This window comes from Lutra lutra, chromosome 1 (genome assembly GCF_902655055.1).
Source record: "Lutra lutra chromosome 1, mLutLut1.2, whole genome shotgun sequence".
Classification (NCBI taxonomy): domain Eukaryota; kingdom Metazoa; phylum Chordata; class Mammalia; order Carnivora; family Mustelidae; genus Lutra; species Lutra lutra.
The window spans coordinates 205,094,023-205,110,547 of NC_062278.1; the positions used below are offsets into that span (position 1 = coordinate 205,094,023).

Consider the following 16,525-nt stretch of genomic DNA (forward strand, 5'->3'; position numbering starts at 1 on the left):
AGACAGACACTGAAGGCAGCTGAAGGCAGATGCTTAACCCATTGAGCCCCAGGCACCCCGCGGCTGACTCCTGGTTTTGGCTCTGGTCATGCTTTCAGGGTCCTGTGGCTGAGCCCTCTATTGTAGGCCTCGGCAGGGAGTCTGCTTGGGATTCTCTCCCTCTCCTTCTGCCCCTCCCCCTGCTTGTGTGCTCTCTCTCTAAAATAAATAAATTCTGAAATAAAATAAAACCACCCCTTGATTACGCATCGTTTGTATGATAATGTAAAAGTACAAGAAAAAGACTAGAATGAAAGCTGCTCTTGAGGGGCGCCTGGGTGGCTCAGTGGGTTAGGCCGCTGCCTTCGGCTCAGGTCACGATCCCAGGTCCTGGGTTCAAGCCCCACATCGGGCTTTCTGCTCAGCAGGGAGCCTGCTTCCTCCTCTCTCTCTACTTGTGATTTCTCTCTGTCAAATAAATAAATAAAATCTTTAAAAAAAAAAAAAAAAAAAAAGCTGCTCTTGAATCTGATTAAGAGCTTATTTTCTGGAAGGGGGTAAACATGTGTGTGGTGCCAAGTGCACTGTGAGCACACAAAGTCAATGATGACAATAACCCTCCTAAACTGGCAAGACAGGGACAACTGGAGCACTAGTTGTACTTAGGCAATTCTCAACGTCACTCTGGACATTTTTCATCTCACTTTTAAAAATAAATCTGGGGGCGCCTGGGTGGCTCAGTGGGTTGGGCCTCTGCCTTCGGCTCAGGTCATAGTCTCAGGGTCCTGGGATCGAGCCCCACATCGGGCTCTCTGCTCGGCAAGGAGTCTGCTTCCTCCTCTCTCTCTGCCTGCCTCTCTGCCTACTTGTGATCTCTGCCTGTCAAATAAATAAATAAAAATCTTAAAAAAAAAAAAAAATCTGTACATCAGTAAAACGCACATCAGATTTCCAGACTAAACGTCATGAAGTATGACACATCCACTAACAACCAACTATTTGAAACACAGGAATTTAATCTAGATTCTATTGAGATACAGGCATGCAAAGAAATCTGACATCAGGTCATAAAAATAGAAATCAGATGGCTGCTCAGCATAAATACTCAGTGTCACCAGGCCCAGCTTGAGGATACTCCCATTAATAGTAATAAAACAACAATTACCATTAACAAATATATAAATAAAAATGGTCTAAAATCCCACTATATCAGGATAAAAAAAAAGTTGACATGATAAGTAAAATTAAAGTCTTTTCCAGATATTATACAAAAACTTGGTGCCACTTAAGAGAAAGACTAAATATAAGGTTTTTTGTGAAAAACATCAATTGCTCATGTTACCAGTACTAAATGCACAGAAATGAGATTGTTTTGAACATGAGACTATAAAGACTTCTGCACTTAGAGTGAGAAGCTCTGAAAACTAATTATGATTCATCCACAAAGGGGAAAAATGATCCACAGAAGAAGAATCATAAAAGATTTTCCGGCCACATTTTGCTAAATATCGAACACTAGATTTTAAGATAAATTCAAGCAAAAGGGTGGCAGAATAAAGTATTCTATGTAACAGTTTCCCCAGCTCTACTGCAGTTAATACAACGGCTCATAAAGCAAGAACTGCAGTAAAAACACTCATTATAACCAGCTTATTTCTCCAATCCTATCTGGAGGAACACAAGGCTTACGAAGTGAACAGCGCAGTTCAGCAATGAAGAAGTTTAAAAAATCCAATAGTAAAGACCCCCCAGGCTGCAATCACAATCCTCCATATTTTACTCCCTTTAACCTATACTTACTTCTTAGTCTCCTGCTCTAGCTCAGAACAGAACTTTCCCATCACCAGGCTTATCGACCTGTGGGGCTTGGACTTGACTGCTGTGACCTGCACTGCCCTTCTACTCCAACTTCAAGGTTCTCCTGCAACACAAAGCTCAGAGAGCTCACTTTTGCTCCATTAGACTGGATCTAGCCCAAAGTGGACTACTACTTCTCCTTTTTCATGCATTTGGGTGGGGACCTGAACCACATTCCTCCTCTCCTGCCCACACCCCTGGCACACTGCTGAGAGGAAGAGAGTAACGTGGGGGAGACTCCTCTGGCCCATCACCAATGAAAGCCAGCCTGGGCTATCTGGGCTGAGCCCCTTCCTGAGCAGCTTGATAGCAAATGCCTCAGGAGTTTCACAGAACAGAATTAACAAACAGGATTCACTGAACAACAAAATTCTTCTTGGCTAACTACTACATATTTTGCAATAAAAATGTCTGTTATTACCAGAAAAGGCCTCTCTCATCTGTAAAATAATCAAATAATCTTCATGTGAGTTTCATATGAAAAGACAGGGCTTTTTTTTTTTTTTTTTAAAGAAAAGACAGGGTTTTAAAAAGTTAGCTTTGTTTTCCTTAAAGACTTCCCTTAAGACATAAAGACCTACACAATCAAGACAAATATTTGTCATAGATTTTCTCCCTCCTACAATGTATCTCACCTGACAATCATCTAATCTCTAATGACTACAGTTGATACTTGAATAACATGGGTTTGAACCACACAGAGCCACCCATACACAAATTTTTTACAATACAGTACTGTAAATGTCTTTTCCTTATGACTTTCTTAACATTTTCTTTCACTAGCTTACTTTATTGCAAGAATCTGGTATGTAATACATGTAATATACAGGATATGTGCTCACTGTTTATGGTATTGGTAAGGCCTCCAGTCAACAGTAAACTACTAGTATTAAGTTTTGGGGGAGTCAAAAGTTATATGTGGATTTTTGGCAGTTTGGGGACTGGCACCCCTAATCCCCGTCATTGTTCAAGGGTCAACTGTATCCTATCTGTATAAGATGATAGCTAATTCTAAATACAAAGCTTCCATTTTGCCATTATCTGAACACAGGAGTCTCCCCGCCCCCAACCCCAATAACAGATATTCATTTTTTTATGTTGTCTATCCTTAGCCCTTAAATCTGATTTCCTGGACACTTTCCTTTCTCAATTAATGATCTTACTCACAGACTTGTTTTACAACATGTATAGGAAGTTACCCTGACACCAGGGGCCCTCACTAAACCAAAAGCCCAGTGTCCCAGACAATAGGAATTTTAATATTTAAGAGACATCAAATCTCAAAAGGCAACAAAAGGCTTAATTTTATGCCAGACAATGCCCCATCCATAGGTAACTGCCAACACACAAACAAAACAAGTGAAACAGACATGAGTATTAGTGAAAAAGTCAAGCCAGTCCTCAAACTTAGCTTTCATTCATAAATGACTGTTCCATATGGCTCTAACTTTAAACCACATACACGTCATATTTCCTACCAGCCAAATAGCACCTAAATCATATGAAAGAATTAAATATCTCAATATGTTACAGAGTTGTACAAACAACACCAGGATCATCGGGGGACATCAGTAGTAATCTGAATGATCACCACTGATCTCTACTCTCAGATAAACATGAAACAGGGGAGCTAGAATAGCCAAAGCACCAATAAACACCATTCCGTAAACACAGCACTTAAATTATTCCCTCATCTCATAAAATATTAATTACAAAAATGAAAACGTTAGTTTTTAGCCAGCCTGAAAAACGAAGACTGTATGTGATTCCCTCTCTAGTCTTAACCAAGCTGTTTTTGCCTAGCCTCTTTGGTCAAATTCCCAAACTACTTAAAACACCACTGAGTCCCTTTATGCACAGCCAAGCCACCAAAAGAGCCAGAACCCTTGCTCCCCAGCCCCAGAAAGAAAATGGTTATTAGCATGCTTCTCAGTGAGACCTAGGGAGGGGGGAAAATCTATCTTCTACTGTGATCTAAATTTTCATGAACTGTTTTCCCCTTTGCCTCATTTTCTCTTTAACCCTTTCCTTGTGTTTCAACTTTCTTTTATCTCTTTTTATTTCTTCATCTCTATACCAAGTTGGTTTTGCTCCTTCTTTTCATGATTTTGAGGGTCAGAATGATGCCTTTTCCTGACAGCAAAGAAGGATGTACAGTAGGGGGACTACGGAATCTGGCTCATACCAACAGCATCAGCTACTGTCATCAACAGCTGACAAAAATCACAGTATCCAAGAAATTATTCAACATCTACTATGGATGAAACACTGTGACAGGAATGATGGGGGAGAAACGGTATAAAGCAGTTTCTGTCCTCTATGAAGTGACAATCTAGTCGGAGATCATGCAAAAATACACGAAAAGGTAAAACAACGTAAGCGGTCCAAAGACTGCAGGATGTGCTCTAGTACATACAGGAGCTGTAATGTTCAGGCACTGAGAACAAAGGAAGGTACAACCACTGTGTTGCAGGAATCTCAAGGAGCCTACCCAGGAAAAGTACAAGCTAGACTCTGAAGGCACTCGGAGGGAGGAAAGGGAGGGCTTTCTATGGGGAGAAGACTTTCCAAGGGTCTAATGCTGCATCAGCTTAATAGCAAGGAAAAATGTAAAATTGGCAAATTTTATGTTATGTATGGTTTGCCACAATTAAAAAAAAATGAACACAGGTATCTGGGCCCACCCAGAAGGGTAGGAAAGGTAGCACAGAGGGAACAGGATGCTTATGCATAGATGAAACATCTGATGAACTTAGTCAACACACAGCCACACACCTGACAATACCTTTTCTAATTTTAAATACCAACACTGTGCATAACCTGACAATATGGTTAAAGCAAAAGAAACTAGTTGACCAGAGAGGTGTGTGCATTGTGAAGAAGAGATATGATGTCTTTTTCCACCATAGAAATGTCCTCTGGAAACAGAGGTCCCAGCAGCTTTACTAAAGCTATGGGGCAGAAATCCCAAATCCAGAGGTTCCGATGGGTCTCCATTCTTCAAAGTTTTCTACTGACCACAAGACAAGAAGTCTGCAACCCTTCCAGGAAGGAGTCACAAAAAAAGCTGTAGATTTCAACTTCCCACTAGCTGCTAATAAAGCCCTGAGTATCCAAATCTAAGGTATTAGTGAGCCTCTGCTGACCACCTGGGGGAAAAAAATCCCTAAACTAATAGATAAAGCAGCTTTTATAGAAATCACACATGGCACACCTTAGTTACTTCCATTTAAATACCAACAAGAAAATCATTTGGTTGAAATCATGCCAATGTTCCCCTGACCTCCGATTTAGGCAGATAACAAGATCCATATAGCAGTTCTTGAAGGAAGGGCAGTGAAATAAGAGAAATGTCCCCACTTTCACATAATGGCCAACATTAGAGGAGAAAGAAACATGCTGGGAAATTGTCTAAATGAACATAAAAATAATTACTGTACATAGTGTTTTATGTGAGTGTACTAGGTACTAGTCTTACATAGCACAAAACATACATGGTAAGGACAAAAAGTGGCCTGAGGTGCAAGATTGAAAAGCAAGCTAATTTCAGTGGTAAAAATGAGATTCTTGCTGGAATAACCAACTCTTTTAAATTTCCATAAAATACCTCCCAAATCAAGGAAACACAAACTAAAATCTCTTCCAACCCTAGATATTAGTATATGAAACAATGGAATTCAATTAGCCCAGGGGCACTGATGACTCAAGGCACATCCTGGGTACTTCTCAAGACATTTGCCAGAAACTCACACATGGTTGTATAGAGGATGGTGATTCTGAGGCTAATCATATCTTACCTCATTAAGTTTCATAAGACTCACTTTCTGAAACCATGTTTATCTACATAATTCTGCTTCTATGTACTTCCAATCTATCCTGAATCTATTCCATCGTTCCTAATTTTTAGTAACTTGGGAATTTGAGGGCCTTAAATATGCATATTTTAGAAAACAAAGTAAAGCATCAAATGGGTCCAACTAATCCAACACATGTCCTAAATTTGGTTTCACTACAGCGCCACTCATTCAATCAATCTGGAGGACACATAAGTTAGCAAAAGCTTGTATTTAGATTTAACTGGGGGAATTATACTTGGAATTGACATCACTGCTCACCTTTAGGACAGAGGCTAAGCTGGTCATGTGTTCATTGAGGGCACCCTCGGACTCCTTGTAGGTCAAGCAGGTGAACTGGTACTCCTCAGGATCAAAGGCATCAGCCCCCTGCTGCTCCACATCACTGGCTACTCCGACATAATAGTCCTCTATGTCCCCAGGGTCCTCATCCTCTTCTTCCTCCTCACAATTTGGGTCATAGTCCTCTTCATTGCTGTCAGACCCCTGGCTATTCATGTCCACAGACATTTTAGCATCCAGCCAAGTTGCAGATCAGGAAAGCAGTTTTTTCCCCTCCCCCCAAACTTTACCACTTTCTCAAATGCATTAGTGTTTTTTGTCCTCTAAGGAAGGAAAAGAAAAAAATAAGTGTTACTTACTTTCACTATGAGAAGTTATAACAATAACAATTGAAGAATCAAAACGGTATAGCCTGGTCCTATCCCCATTATGGCCTATTCCAACTCTCATCTCATATAGGAAACATCACCATCATCTCCCTGCCTAGGCTTATCTAAGGGAAATTCTTTTCTTGAGGAGCAGAAGCACCTAATAATGGTAACTTCACATGAAGGGCCTGGAATGAAAGAGTCAGGAAGGCTGTCTACTCCATGTCAAAGGGTCAAATTTCCAAGGACTTATCCTTCCCGCAGGAGTCCTTAAGAAAGAGGCACATCTCACAGCTGAAGGCCCACCAGGGAAGCAATCTTAAGGCGGAATTACCAAAATTTAAAATCTCTCCGCTAGTTACGCCCCACTGACCAGTGACACAAACAGTACACAAATGACACAGTTCGTTTCTACTATAATGTCTGGGAAAAGAATACCACTGTTTCACAGACATCACTCTGAGATATCTGGAAAACAGGTGCATGGTTAGTTAAGGAAAACAAAAACCACAAAGCTCTTCAACACCCTCCTCCAGTGTGCAAAAGTTAACTGGTTTTTCAGTTTTAAAGGATTCTACTGATTCTTTAAAAGGGGTATTTCAACACAAAGAAATTGATTCAATTGAGAAGGAAAACTATAAATATACAGAGAAGATTTTGGCAAATACCCATTAACTTTTCTGTACAAGTACTATTTCAAATGATCATCTGCAAGAAACAATATTAAACAGTAATTTATTTTGTCTAAGATTTTGTCAGAGAGAGAGAGAGAGAGAGAAAACCGCATAAGCAGTGGGGGAGCAGCAGCAGAGGGAGAAGCAGGTTTCCCAGTGAGCAAAGAGCCCGATCTGGGACTCAATTCCAGGACTCTGGGATCATGACCTGAGCTGAAGACAAGACATCTTAAACCAGGCGTTCCTTAAATAGTGATTTAAATGTAAAAACTCGTAAGACTTTAAAATGCAAGAGCATCTGGATTAGATGGTATATAAATAACTTACATAACTAAATCTAGATTAAATACAAAAGTATATATAAAGTCTATTTGAAATAGATAAGCTCTCAAGGGGGTGGCTTGGATCGCTCAGTTGGTTAAGTGTCCAACTCTTGATTTGGGTTCAGGTCATTATCCCAAGGTCCTGAGATCCACAGGGAGTCTTGCCTGAGATTCTCTCCTCCCTCTGCCCCTCCCCCTGGTCTCACTGGGCAAGCTTTCTCTCTCTAAAAAAATAAATACATAAAAAATCTGGAAAAAAAATCTCAAAAAAATCAACCATCATTAAGACAAAAAATAAAAATTAAAACACATTAAAATGAATGTGTTAAGAAAAAAAAAAAAGAACATGTAGTGAATAGGTAAAGGACCACAGAACCACCTTTTAATATAAAAATATCAATGAATCGGTGGGGCACCTGGGTGGCTCAGTGGGTTAGAGCCTCTGCCTTCGGCTCAGGTCATGATCTCAGGGTCCTGGGATGGAACTCCGCATCAGGCTCTCTACTCGGCAGGGAGCCTGCTTTCCCCTCTCTCTGTCTCTGCTTGCCTCTCTGCCTACTTGTGAACTCTGCCTGTCAAAGAAATAAAAATCTTTAAAAATATATATATATATATTTTATATATATATATATATATTTATGTATGTATGTGTGTGTGTGTGTGTGTATATATATATATATATATATAACTGAATCAGGGCACCTGGGTGGCTCAGAGGGTTGGGCCTTTGCCTTCAGCTGGAGTCATGGTCTCAGGGTCCTGGGATCTAGCCCCACACTGGGCTCTCTGCTCGGCGGGGAATCTCTCTCCGCCCCCCACCCTGCCTGCCTCTCTGCCTACTTGAGATCTCTCTCTCTGTCAAATAAATAAGTAAATAAATAAAAATCTTAAAAAAAAAAATCAGGGAATCTAAGTTGGACATGCTAACCATAAATGCCCAGTTTTTTAAAAAATCACGTTAATGAGAGCAGTACTAATATTTTCAGTTTGACTTTTAACAAATTGTTTTATATGGCAGAATCACCTAATTACAAATGAACTATGGTACTTTTCCCGTAGGAGAAAGTTAATCTTTAAATTAAAAATACCTGCAATTCTTGAAGATCTTTCAAGATGTCACCCCAAATAGTCTGTCATATAATTTCCATCTAAAATGAAAAGAGAAAATTCTATTTATATTTTTGACGTTGGTACCCTGGTTTTGCAAATTTATTTTTTAACAAGTGAAGACATTTAAAAGGATAAGCAACAAGGGAGCAGAGTAACTGAAATTATTTTCTTGTAAGTCCCACAGAAACATGTATACCATTATATTGAAAAGAGTTATTAACAACAAGAGTTACATGGCCTTCTAAAAAACAAAGTGCTCAAAGTAAATAGTCAATAAGTATTTAACCTAGAATACTGGTGATGTAAATAGATACCCAATTCCCTCCCTCAGTTTGAAAACCCACCACCTTATGCCTATGGTTCAGATTCCCTAAGTCACTATCACAATTTCAACCCTAAATGTTACACAGAAGTGGACAAAGTAAATTGCAACTGACTTAAAATGAAATTTTTAGTATAAAGTAACTTCCACGGTGATAATCTAACAACAAATATTGCCAGTATTTCAGATCTCACTTACTCATGAAAGAATTATTTTGAAATAAAGAATGTCCCAAATAGGATGCCCACTAGGCAATATTAATCCCCCTTCGTCACCTCTCTTCTGACATGCTCAAGGGTCATCTGACCTGCTCAGATACAGAGCTCACTATGCAAGACTAAGTAAGTACTACTTGCTCACTCAATTAGAAATCTTATGTCTATTTCTTTATACTACAGGATTTCTCAAAAAACTAAAACTTTGTAACTTACGAAAAAATACTTCAAACATGGACAAGTAAATATAAACCAAATGAAAATCAAGGTCTAAACAATGATTATGGAAGATTATTTCTAAAACAGTAAAGAACAATTGATTTTTTTTAATTTTTTTTTTTTTAAAGATTTTATTTATTTGACAGACAGAGACCACAAGTAGGCAGAGAGGCAGGCAGAGAGAGAGAGGGAAGCAGGCTCCCTGCTGAGCAGAGAGACTCACACGGGGCTTGATCCCAGAACCCTGAGATTATGACCCGAGCCAAAGGCAGAGGCCTTAACCCACTGAGCCACCCAGGCGCCCCTTAATGTCTTTTATCTTTTACCTGTATTTTTATTCAAGATATTGCTTACTGGGAAAATAAAATTCATAAATACTGCTCCCATCTACAGTATTTCACTACCAATATTTGCTCTCATTTAATGAGGGCCAATTTCAGGTTTGACTCATTCTCATCTTCACAACCCTACAAAGTGGCTATAATTCCGTTCTTAACAAATGAGGAAGCCACAGTTCAGAAAGGTTAAGTAACTTGCCAGGATCACAGTGCTAGCAACCGGTATCACCCAGAATTAATACTTCCACCGGATCCACTGGCTACAGGGATTTATAACTCCCCACCACCCTTCCAGAGAACCTAATATTATCCACAAAGATACCTCCAGAATCACAACAAACAGAAGACCAAGGTTTCCACTTTCTCTGGCTTTCTCCCCAGGATTTGAACTTAGATGTTGCCCAAAGGCTTCTCACTAACTAAATACTCAAGAAGCAAGGGAAAACTTCATACTCCCCTCCAAAAAAGAGAAAGTCATTTCATATTTGGTGGGAGTTCTAGGTCCAGATTTAAATAAAAACTTAATTTTTAATCTTTTCAAAATTAAACATCCCTAATTATACTCAAAAGAGTGCTGACATTGTTCGAAGGGGCCTGAATGTCACTGCCTTATTAAAAGAACTAATGACAATGCTCTGATTTCCTTTGGATGTTAAATATTACCCCTCCACCCCAGACAGAAAAGGAGTAATATAAATTACTTTTCCCCCAGAACCAAAGTTACTTGTTGAGGAGACGTGACACCCTCCCTCCCTGGGCTAAAGGATCCAAACTGAAGACTTCTCTCTCAGTTTAAAGTTGACAAGAAAACTTTTTGGCAAGTCTGAAGATATTTACTCCAGACATAACATTTGGCTCTGAATGGTCATTTACTAAGGCTTCATCTCTGAAGAAAACTACTTAGCACTTTAAAAATATGAACCAGGGGTGCCTGGGTGGCTCAGTGGGTTAGAGCCTCTGCCTTCAGCTCAGGTCATGATCTCAGGGTCCTGGGATGGAGCCCCGCATCAGGCTCTCCGCTCAGCGGGTAGCCTGCTCCCCACCCCCAACCCACCCCCGCCTGCCTCTCTGCCTACTTGTGATCTCTCTCTCTGTGTCAAATAAATAAATAAAATCTTAAAAAAAAAAATGAACTAATAACTTAGTTTCAAAACCTTACACTATACTAGCCTGTTTAATATGGTAGCCACTAGCCCCGTATGGTTATTAAAATTTAACTTTAAAACTAAACAAGGGGTTGGGGCGCCTGGGTGGCTCGGTGGGTTAAAGCCTCTGCCTTCGGCTCGGGTCATGGTCCCGGGGTCCTGGGATCGAGCCCCGCGTCGGGCTCTCTGCTCGGCGGGGAGCCTGCTTCCTCCTCTCTCTCTCTGCCTGCCTCTCTGCCTACTTGTGATCTGTCTGTAAAATGAATAAATAAAATCTTTAAAAAAAAAAAAAAACTAAACAAGGGGCGCCTGGGTGACTCAGTGGTTAAGGCCTCTGCCTTCGGCTCGGGTCATGATCTCAGGGTCCAGGGATCGAGCCCCACATTGGGCTCTCTGCTCAGCAGAGAGCCTGTTTCCTCCTCTCTCTCTCTGCCTGCCTCTTTGCCTACTTGTGATCTCTGTCTGTCAAATAAATAAATAAAATCTTTAAAAAAAATAAGAATAAACAAAACCCTAAAATTCGGGTTTTCAGTCGCATTAGCCATAAGTCAAATGCTCAACAGCCACGTGTACCTAGTGGTTACCCTACTTAAGAACAAAAGTATAGAATATGTCCATTGTGGCAGAAAGTTCTACGGGACAGAGCAACAATCAGTACAGAGGTGAAGTCATCCGACAACACGGTTGTCTCTCCCGCGGCTAGCACAGCAGCGTCCCGCGAGACGACGGCGCAGCTCCTGGGCCGCACGTTTCTACCGAGACGCAGGGACAGCCGCGAGGACACCGAACCCACGCGCAGGGGGACCCTTCGCAGGCGAGCGTTAACTAACTGCGCGGGTGGCACTGCGAGGGCTCCGAATGATAACTAGAGTGCGGGGCCCCGGAGGCGGCGCGTATCCCCGGAGCGCCCGGTGGGGAGGGCCCAGAGGCGCCGGCGCCGGTGGGTCAGAGGCGCTGGCCTCCGACCTCTCTGGGAGCTGGGAAGACAGGAGGAGAAGGAAAAACCGAGAAACGCCAGGCGCCCGCCGCCTTCTCGTAGCCCTCAGCCGCCCCTCCGCGGGCGGCGTGGGCGCTGAGACCGGGACCCAGCGCCCAGGGGCACCGGGATCTCGCAGGCGGCAATGAAGGCGGAGCCCCGGTAGGGCTAGGGAGGCGCGCGGTGAGGCAACCCCCCCTCCCCCGCCCGCCAGGGTAAACAAGGCCGCGACCCGCGCCGCATACTTACCGGGAGCCGCAGCCCGCGGCCGCCGAGCCCGGGCGGACTAGACCGGGTCCGGCCGGGCCAGAGCTTTCAGACACGGGCGCAGAGGCGGCGGCGGAGACTACGGGCCGACGCCGGTCAAGGCCCGCGCTCCTTCCTCCCGCGGAGCCGTCTCCGCAGCTCCGGAAGTGCTCAGTGCAGTTGCGTCACTTCCGGCCCGGGGTCGACCCGAGGTCGCCGAGGTCGCGGGCTGGTGCTGGATGATAGCGTCCCTTGGCCCCCGCTTAACTGCAGTCCAGCACTGCGATCCTGAGTGTGACCTGGCAAGGCCAGCGCCCACGGCTGCGGGAGGCGGCGGAGGAGAGGAGCCGGCTTATTGGAGAGTGGTCAAGGCGTCTCTTCCGGCTTTCGCCCGCAGGCACCGCCCGCCGGGATAATTTTAACCAGCGTTTTTCGGATGGACCGCTCGCTTTACTGTATTCGAGTGTAGTGCATACAGAAAACATGCTGACGTCCATGGAGTAGTAAAGGACCATTGTCTCCCGGCCGCTGTCTGGTGGAAGAAGAACTGGGGCTGTAGGTCGCCGCGCCGGGCGGGGAATTTCTGCCTGCACTCTCAGCCCGCCGCCTGGTGAACCCCAGCCGCACAGACCGGGCCGGGCTTTCCCTTTACTCTCCGCGGCCTGGCCCACCCAGGTCTCCCGCTTCCCATTCATCGTTCAAGATTGAATCGTGATTTTGTTTCTTCAATTCCACATTTGCCTTGCTACACGGTTTCTAGAAGCAGTTTAGGAAGTATGCGTCATTATGACTGCCAGTTACTTCTAGGACCTGTTGCCAAGTGTTGTGGATAGAAAGACCCGGAGACTCCCTCAGGTTGCTGCTGCACAAGTGAAAATGCGAGGGTGAAGCGGGTGATGTTAACGGAGCATCCTGGCTGTGCGAGTCTTCCATAACCCAAACTATTTCCACCCGTACACAAGTCGTGTATGTACTGATACGCAAAATATCTGTGTGTAACGAGCTCTTATTTAGTACTTGCTTCATGCATGTATTCGTGTATTTCTTATACATGGTTTTCAGCTAACAGTTTAAGAGCATGTATCTAAATAAGGCACAAATACTAGAAATCCTCCCTCCTCCTGCAAAAGGTAACAAATCCTAGAAAGCCCAAATAAATTTGGAGTGAAAATCAATAGCAATGACTAACAATTGCAGGATTACGAATTTTATATGTTAACAACGTAAAAGTCTACTAAACATGAATGTGCTTCTTTCATTTGTTTTGCCAAAACATATTCCTTTAAATTATGATACTAGTAAAAGACCTAACATATTTTTTGCAAATAAAATCTGAAGTAGAAGCTTTCCTTTTGGTTTACTGGTAATAAATGCTCTCCAGCAAATAAAAGGAAACTTTCTGTACCACTATTTGCATTACAAAATAGAGAATTTGTTCATATGTCAAGCACATGTACAATATAATATGTACATCCATGTGCTTGACATATGAACAAATATGAACAAGTATTATCCATATTTGTTCACCTGTCTTCTACTAAAGGTGAGTTTTTGCTTTTTTTGTTTTAGAGAGGGACAGCAAGAAAGAGAGAGAGAGAAGGGCAGAGGGAGAGGGAGAGAAAGAATCCTAAGCAGGCTCTACCCTGGACAGAAGCTCAATCTAATAGCCCTGTGATCATGATCTGAGCTAAAATCAAGACTTGATTCGGGGCGCCTGGGTGGCTCAGTGGGTTAAGCCGCTACCTTCGGCTCAGGTCATGATCCCAGGTCCTGGGTTTGAGCCCCACATCGGGCTTTCTGCTCAGCAGGGAGCCTGCTTCCTCCTCTCTGTCTGCCTCTCTGTTTACTTGTGATTTCTCTCTGTCAAATAAATAAATAAAATCTTTAAAAAAGAAAAACAAGAGCTGATGCTTAACTGACTGAGCCACCTGGGCATCCCAAAAGGTGAGTTTCTTAAGGGCACAGATCCGTGTTTTCTTTTTTTTTTTTTCAAAGATTTTATTTATTTGACAGAGATCACAAATAGGCAGAGCAGCAGGCAGAGAGAGAGGGGGAAGCAGGCTCCCTGCTGAGCAGGGAGCCCGATGTGGGGCTCGATTCCAGCACCCTGAGATTATGACCTGAGCTGAAGGCAGAGGCTTAACCCACTGAGCCACCCAGGTGCCCACAACTGTGTTTTCAATATTACTGTATTACATAAACATTTATTGGTCTGATAATACTTTAACCAGTGGCAATTTCTGTCCAGGAAATAGAGATTTAAGAATTAAGCCAAAATAGGGTGCCTGGGTGGCTCAGTCAATAAAGTGTCTGCCTTTGCCTTGGGTCATGATCCCAGGGTTCTTGGATCCAGCCCCGCATTGGGCTCCCTACTCCGTGACAAACCTGCTTCTCCCACAACCCCTGCTGTTTTCCCTCTCTTGCTGTGTCTCTCTTTGCCAAATAAATACATAAAATCTTTTAAAGAAGCCAAAATATTTAAGGATATCATAAAAATATGTGCACATATATGTGCTTTGGAATCATGATTCAAATAGGGAACATTTACAGCACCCAAAATATCCAAAAGTAAGAGTTTGTTAAATTATGGTAAAATATACAATAAAGAAAACCATTAGCAATGATGCAGTACTAAGGCATCTATTAACAAGGAAAGGTATTTTTTATATACCCTTAAGTGATAAGAATAAGAAATGAAATGTGTATGTATATATATATATGTGTATGTATATATATATACATACACATATATATATATGTACTTTTTCAAAATATGTGTGCATGTGAAATATTTAAAAGTCTCATGATCTCTGTGGTTCAGAAATCGAGACAGGTCACAGTGGAAATGGTTTACTCAGCTCCTCAGTGTCTGGGATGTCAGCTGGAAGACTCAAAAGCTAGGAGATAGAATCATAGGAAGCATTGTTTGCTCATATATTCCGTGGGTTTTGGTGGCTGTCAGCTGGGGGTCTAGCTGGAGCTGTTAGCCAAAATACATACACACATGGCCTCTCCACATTGGTCTGGTTTCCATGATAGCATTCCAAGGATAGGGTTCCAAGGACAAGTGCCTTACTAGAAATAGAGCTAGGTGGAAGCTGTATCTCTTTTTAAACCTTAGCCTTTGAAGTCAGACAGCATTACTTCTACCACATTTTATTGGTCCAAGCGGTTGCAAATGTCCTCTCAGGTTCAAAGGAATGAAACGAAGCCCCACCCTTGATAGAGGAAAACCAACATCGTATCACATTGTAAGAAAAACATGTAGAATGGGATATATGTTGGTGTGGCCATCTTTGGAAAATATAGTCTGTCCCATCACATATTACATATATGTATCTTATACATACAGCTTTCACTTTCACCTTTATTGATTTTAATTATGCAACTAATATATTGATATATAAAAGTTGTAAAAAATTAACAAAAAGTATCAATAGCAACATGTGAATATTCCCATTAACTCACTTCAACTCTCTTTACCCTATCTGGGGTTGTTACCATTGTCTGATCCTTTCTATGCATTTACATGTATATATTTAACAGATTGACCATGCTCCCTTTGCAGGTCATCTGTTTCCAGTTTTTCACAATTATAGATAATGTCACAATAAACACCCTTGGATGTACTTCTTTTTGCACGGCTCTGAACATGTTTGGGGTTATATTTCTAGAAATGGAATTGTGAGTCAACTGCTATGCTCATATTGCCAAATCACCTTTTAAAAACGCCTTTGATTCTTTGAGCCCAGCTGAAGGCCAGGCACCATGTTGTTAGATATAATGGTGGGGGAAGGAGATCACAGTCCCTACAGTTTTGGAGCTTTGGTCTAGTAAGAGATGAAAAACATCAGAGAAATCATGAAATAAGTATGAAATCGCTGTGAGGAGTACCGCACAGGAGAATGGAGTCACTCTTTCTTCATCCTCTGCTCTAACTACACTCATTCTCTAGTAATCTCATCCAGTCTCTGCCCAAGGACCTCCAATACAATGATGACTTAACAGATTTTTCTTTCTAGCCCTACCCAATTCCCTAAACTCCACATTCAATATATTCAATTGTCTGTTCAATATGCCCATTTGGAAGTCATATTAACACGCAAAAATTTTTAAATTTTTAAAAAATATTTTATTTACTTATTTGACAGAGAGAGAGATATCACAAGTAGGCAGAGAGGCAGGCAGAGGGAGAGGGGGAAGCAGGATCCCTCCTGAGCAGAGAGCCCGATGCGGGGCTCGATCCCAGGACCCTGAGATCATGACCTGAGCCAAATGCAGAGGCCCAACCCACTGAGCCACCCAGGTGCCCCTTAACACTCAAATTTGAAGTCCCAAAAACAAAACTCAATTTTGGGGCACCTGGGTGGCTCAGTGGGTTAAAGCCTCTGCCTTCGGCTCAGGTCATGATCCCAGGGTTCTGGGATCGAGCCCCGCATCGGGCTCTCTCCTCAGCGGGAAGCCTGCTTCTCCCTCTCTCTCTCTGCCTACTTGTGATTTCTGTCTGTCAAATAAATAAATAAAAAATCTTTAAAAAAAAAAAAAAACAACTCAATTTTACCCCCAAACTGGTCATTCCCCAAGTGTGTCCCAGCTCAGTAATACTACTGTCTCTCA

At 42.3% G+C, this 16,525-nt stretch overlaps 1 protein-coding gene and 1 pseudogene across 2 annotated transcripts in view; one reads left to right on the plus strand and one right to left on the minus strand.

The window, feature by feature from the left end:
• Positions 1-12,076, minus strand: part of ARIH2 (ariadne RBR E3 ubiquitin protein ligase 2) — a 50,786-nt gene extending 38,710 nt beyond the window's left edge. Inside the window, exons 1-3 of one of the 2 annotated variants that reach the window (XM_047694407.1) lie at positions 11,912-12,076; positions 8,426-8,485; positions 5,952-6,295 (exon numbers count right to left, since the gene is read on the minus strand). In XM_047694407.1, the coding sequence (XP_047550363.1) occupies positions 5,952-6,200 (249 nt within the window). In that variant the 5' untranslated portion in view covers positions 6,201-6,295; positions 8,426-8,485; positions 11,912-12,076. Of the gene's footprint in view, positions 1-5,951; positions 6,296-8,425; positions 8,486-11,911 lie in introns of those variants that run through there. The other variant, XM_047694416.1, reaches the window with a different exon arrangement.
• Positions 10,721-13,424, plus strand: LOC125105999 (uncharacterized protein ARIH2OS-like; annotated as a pseudogene).
• The last annotated feature ends 3,101 nt before the right edge of the window (positions 13,425-16,525 follow it).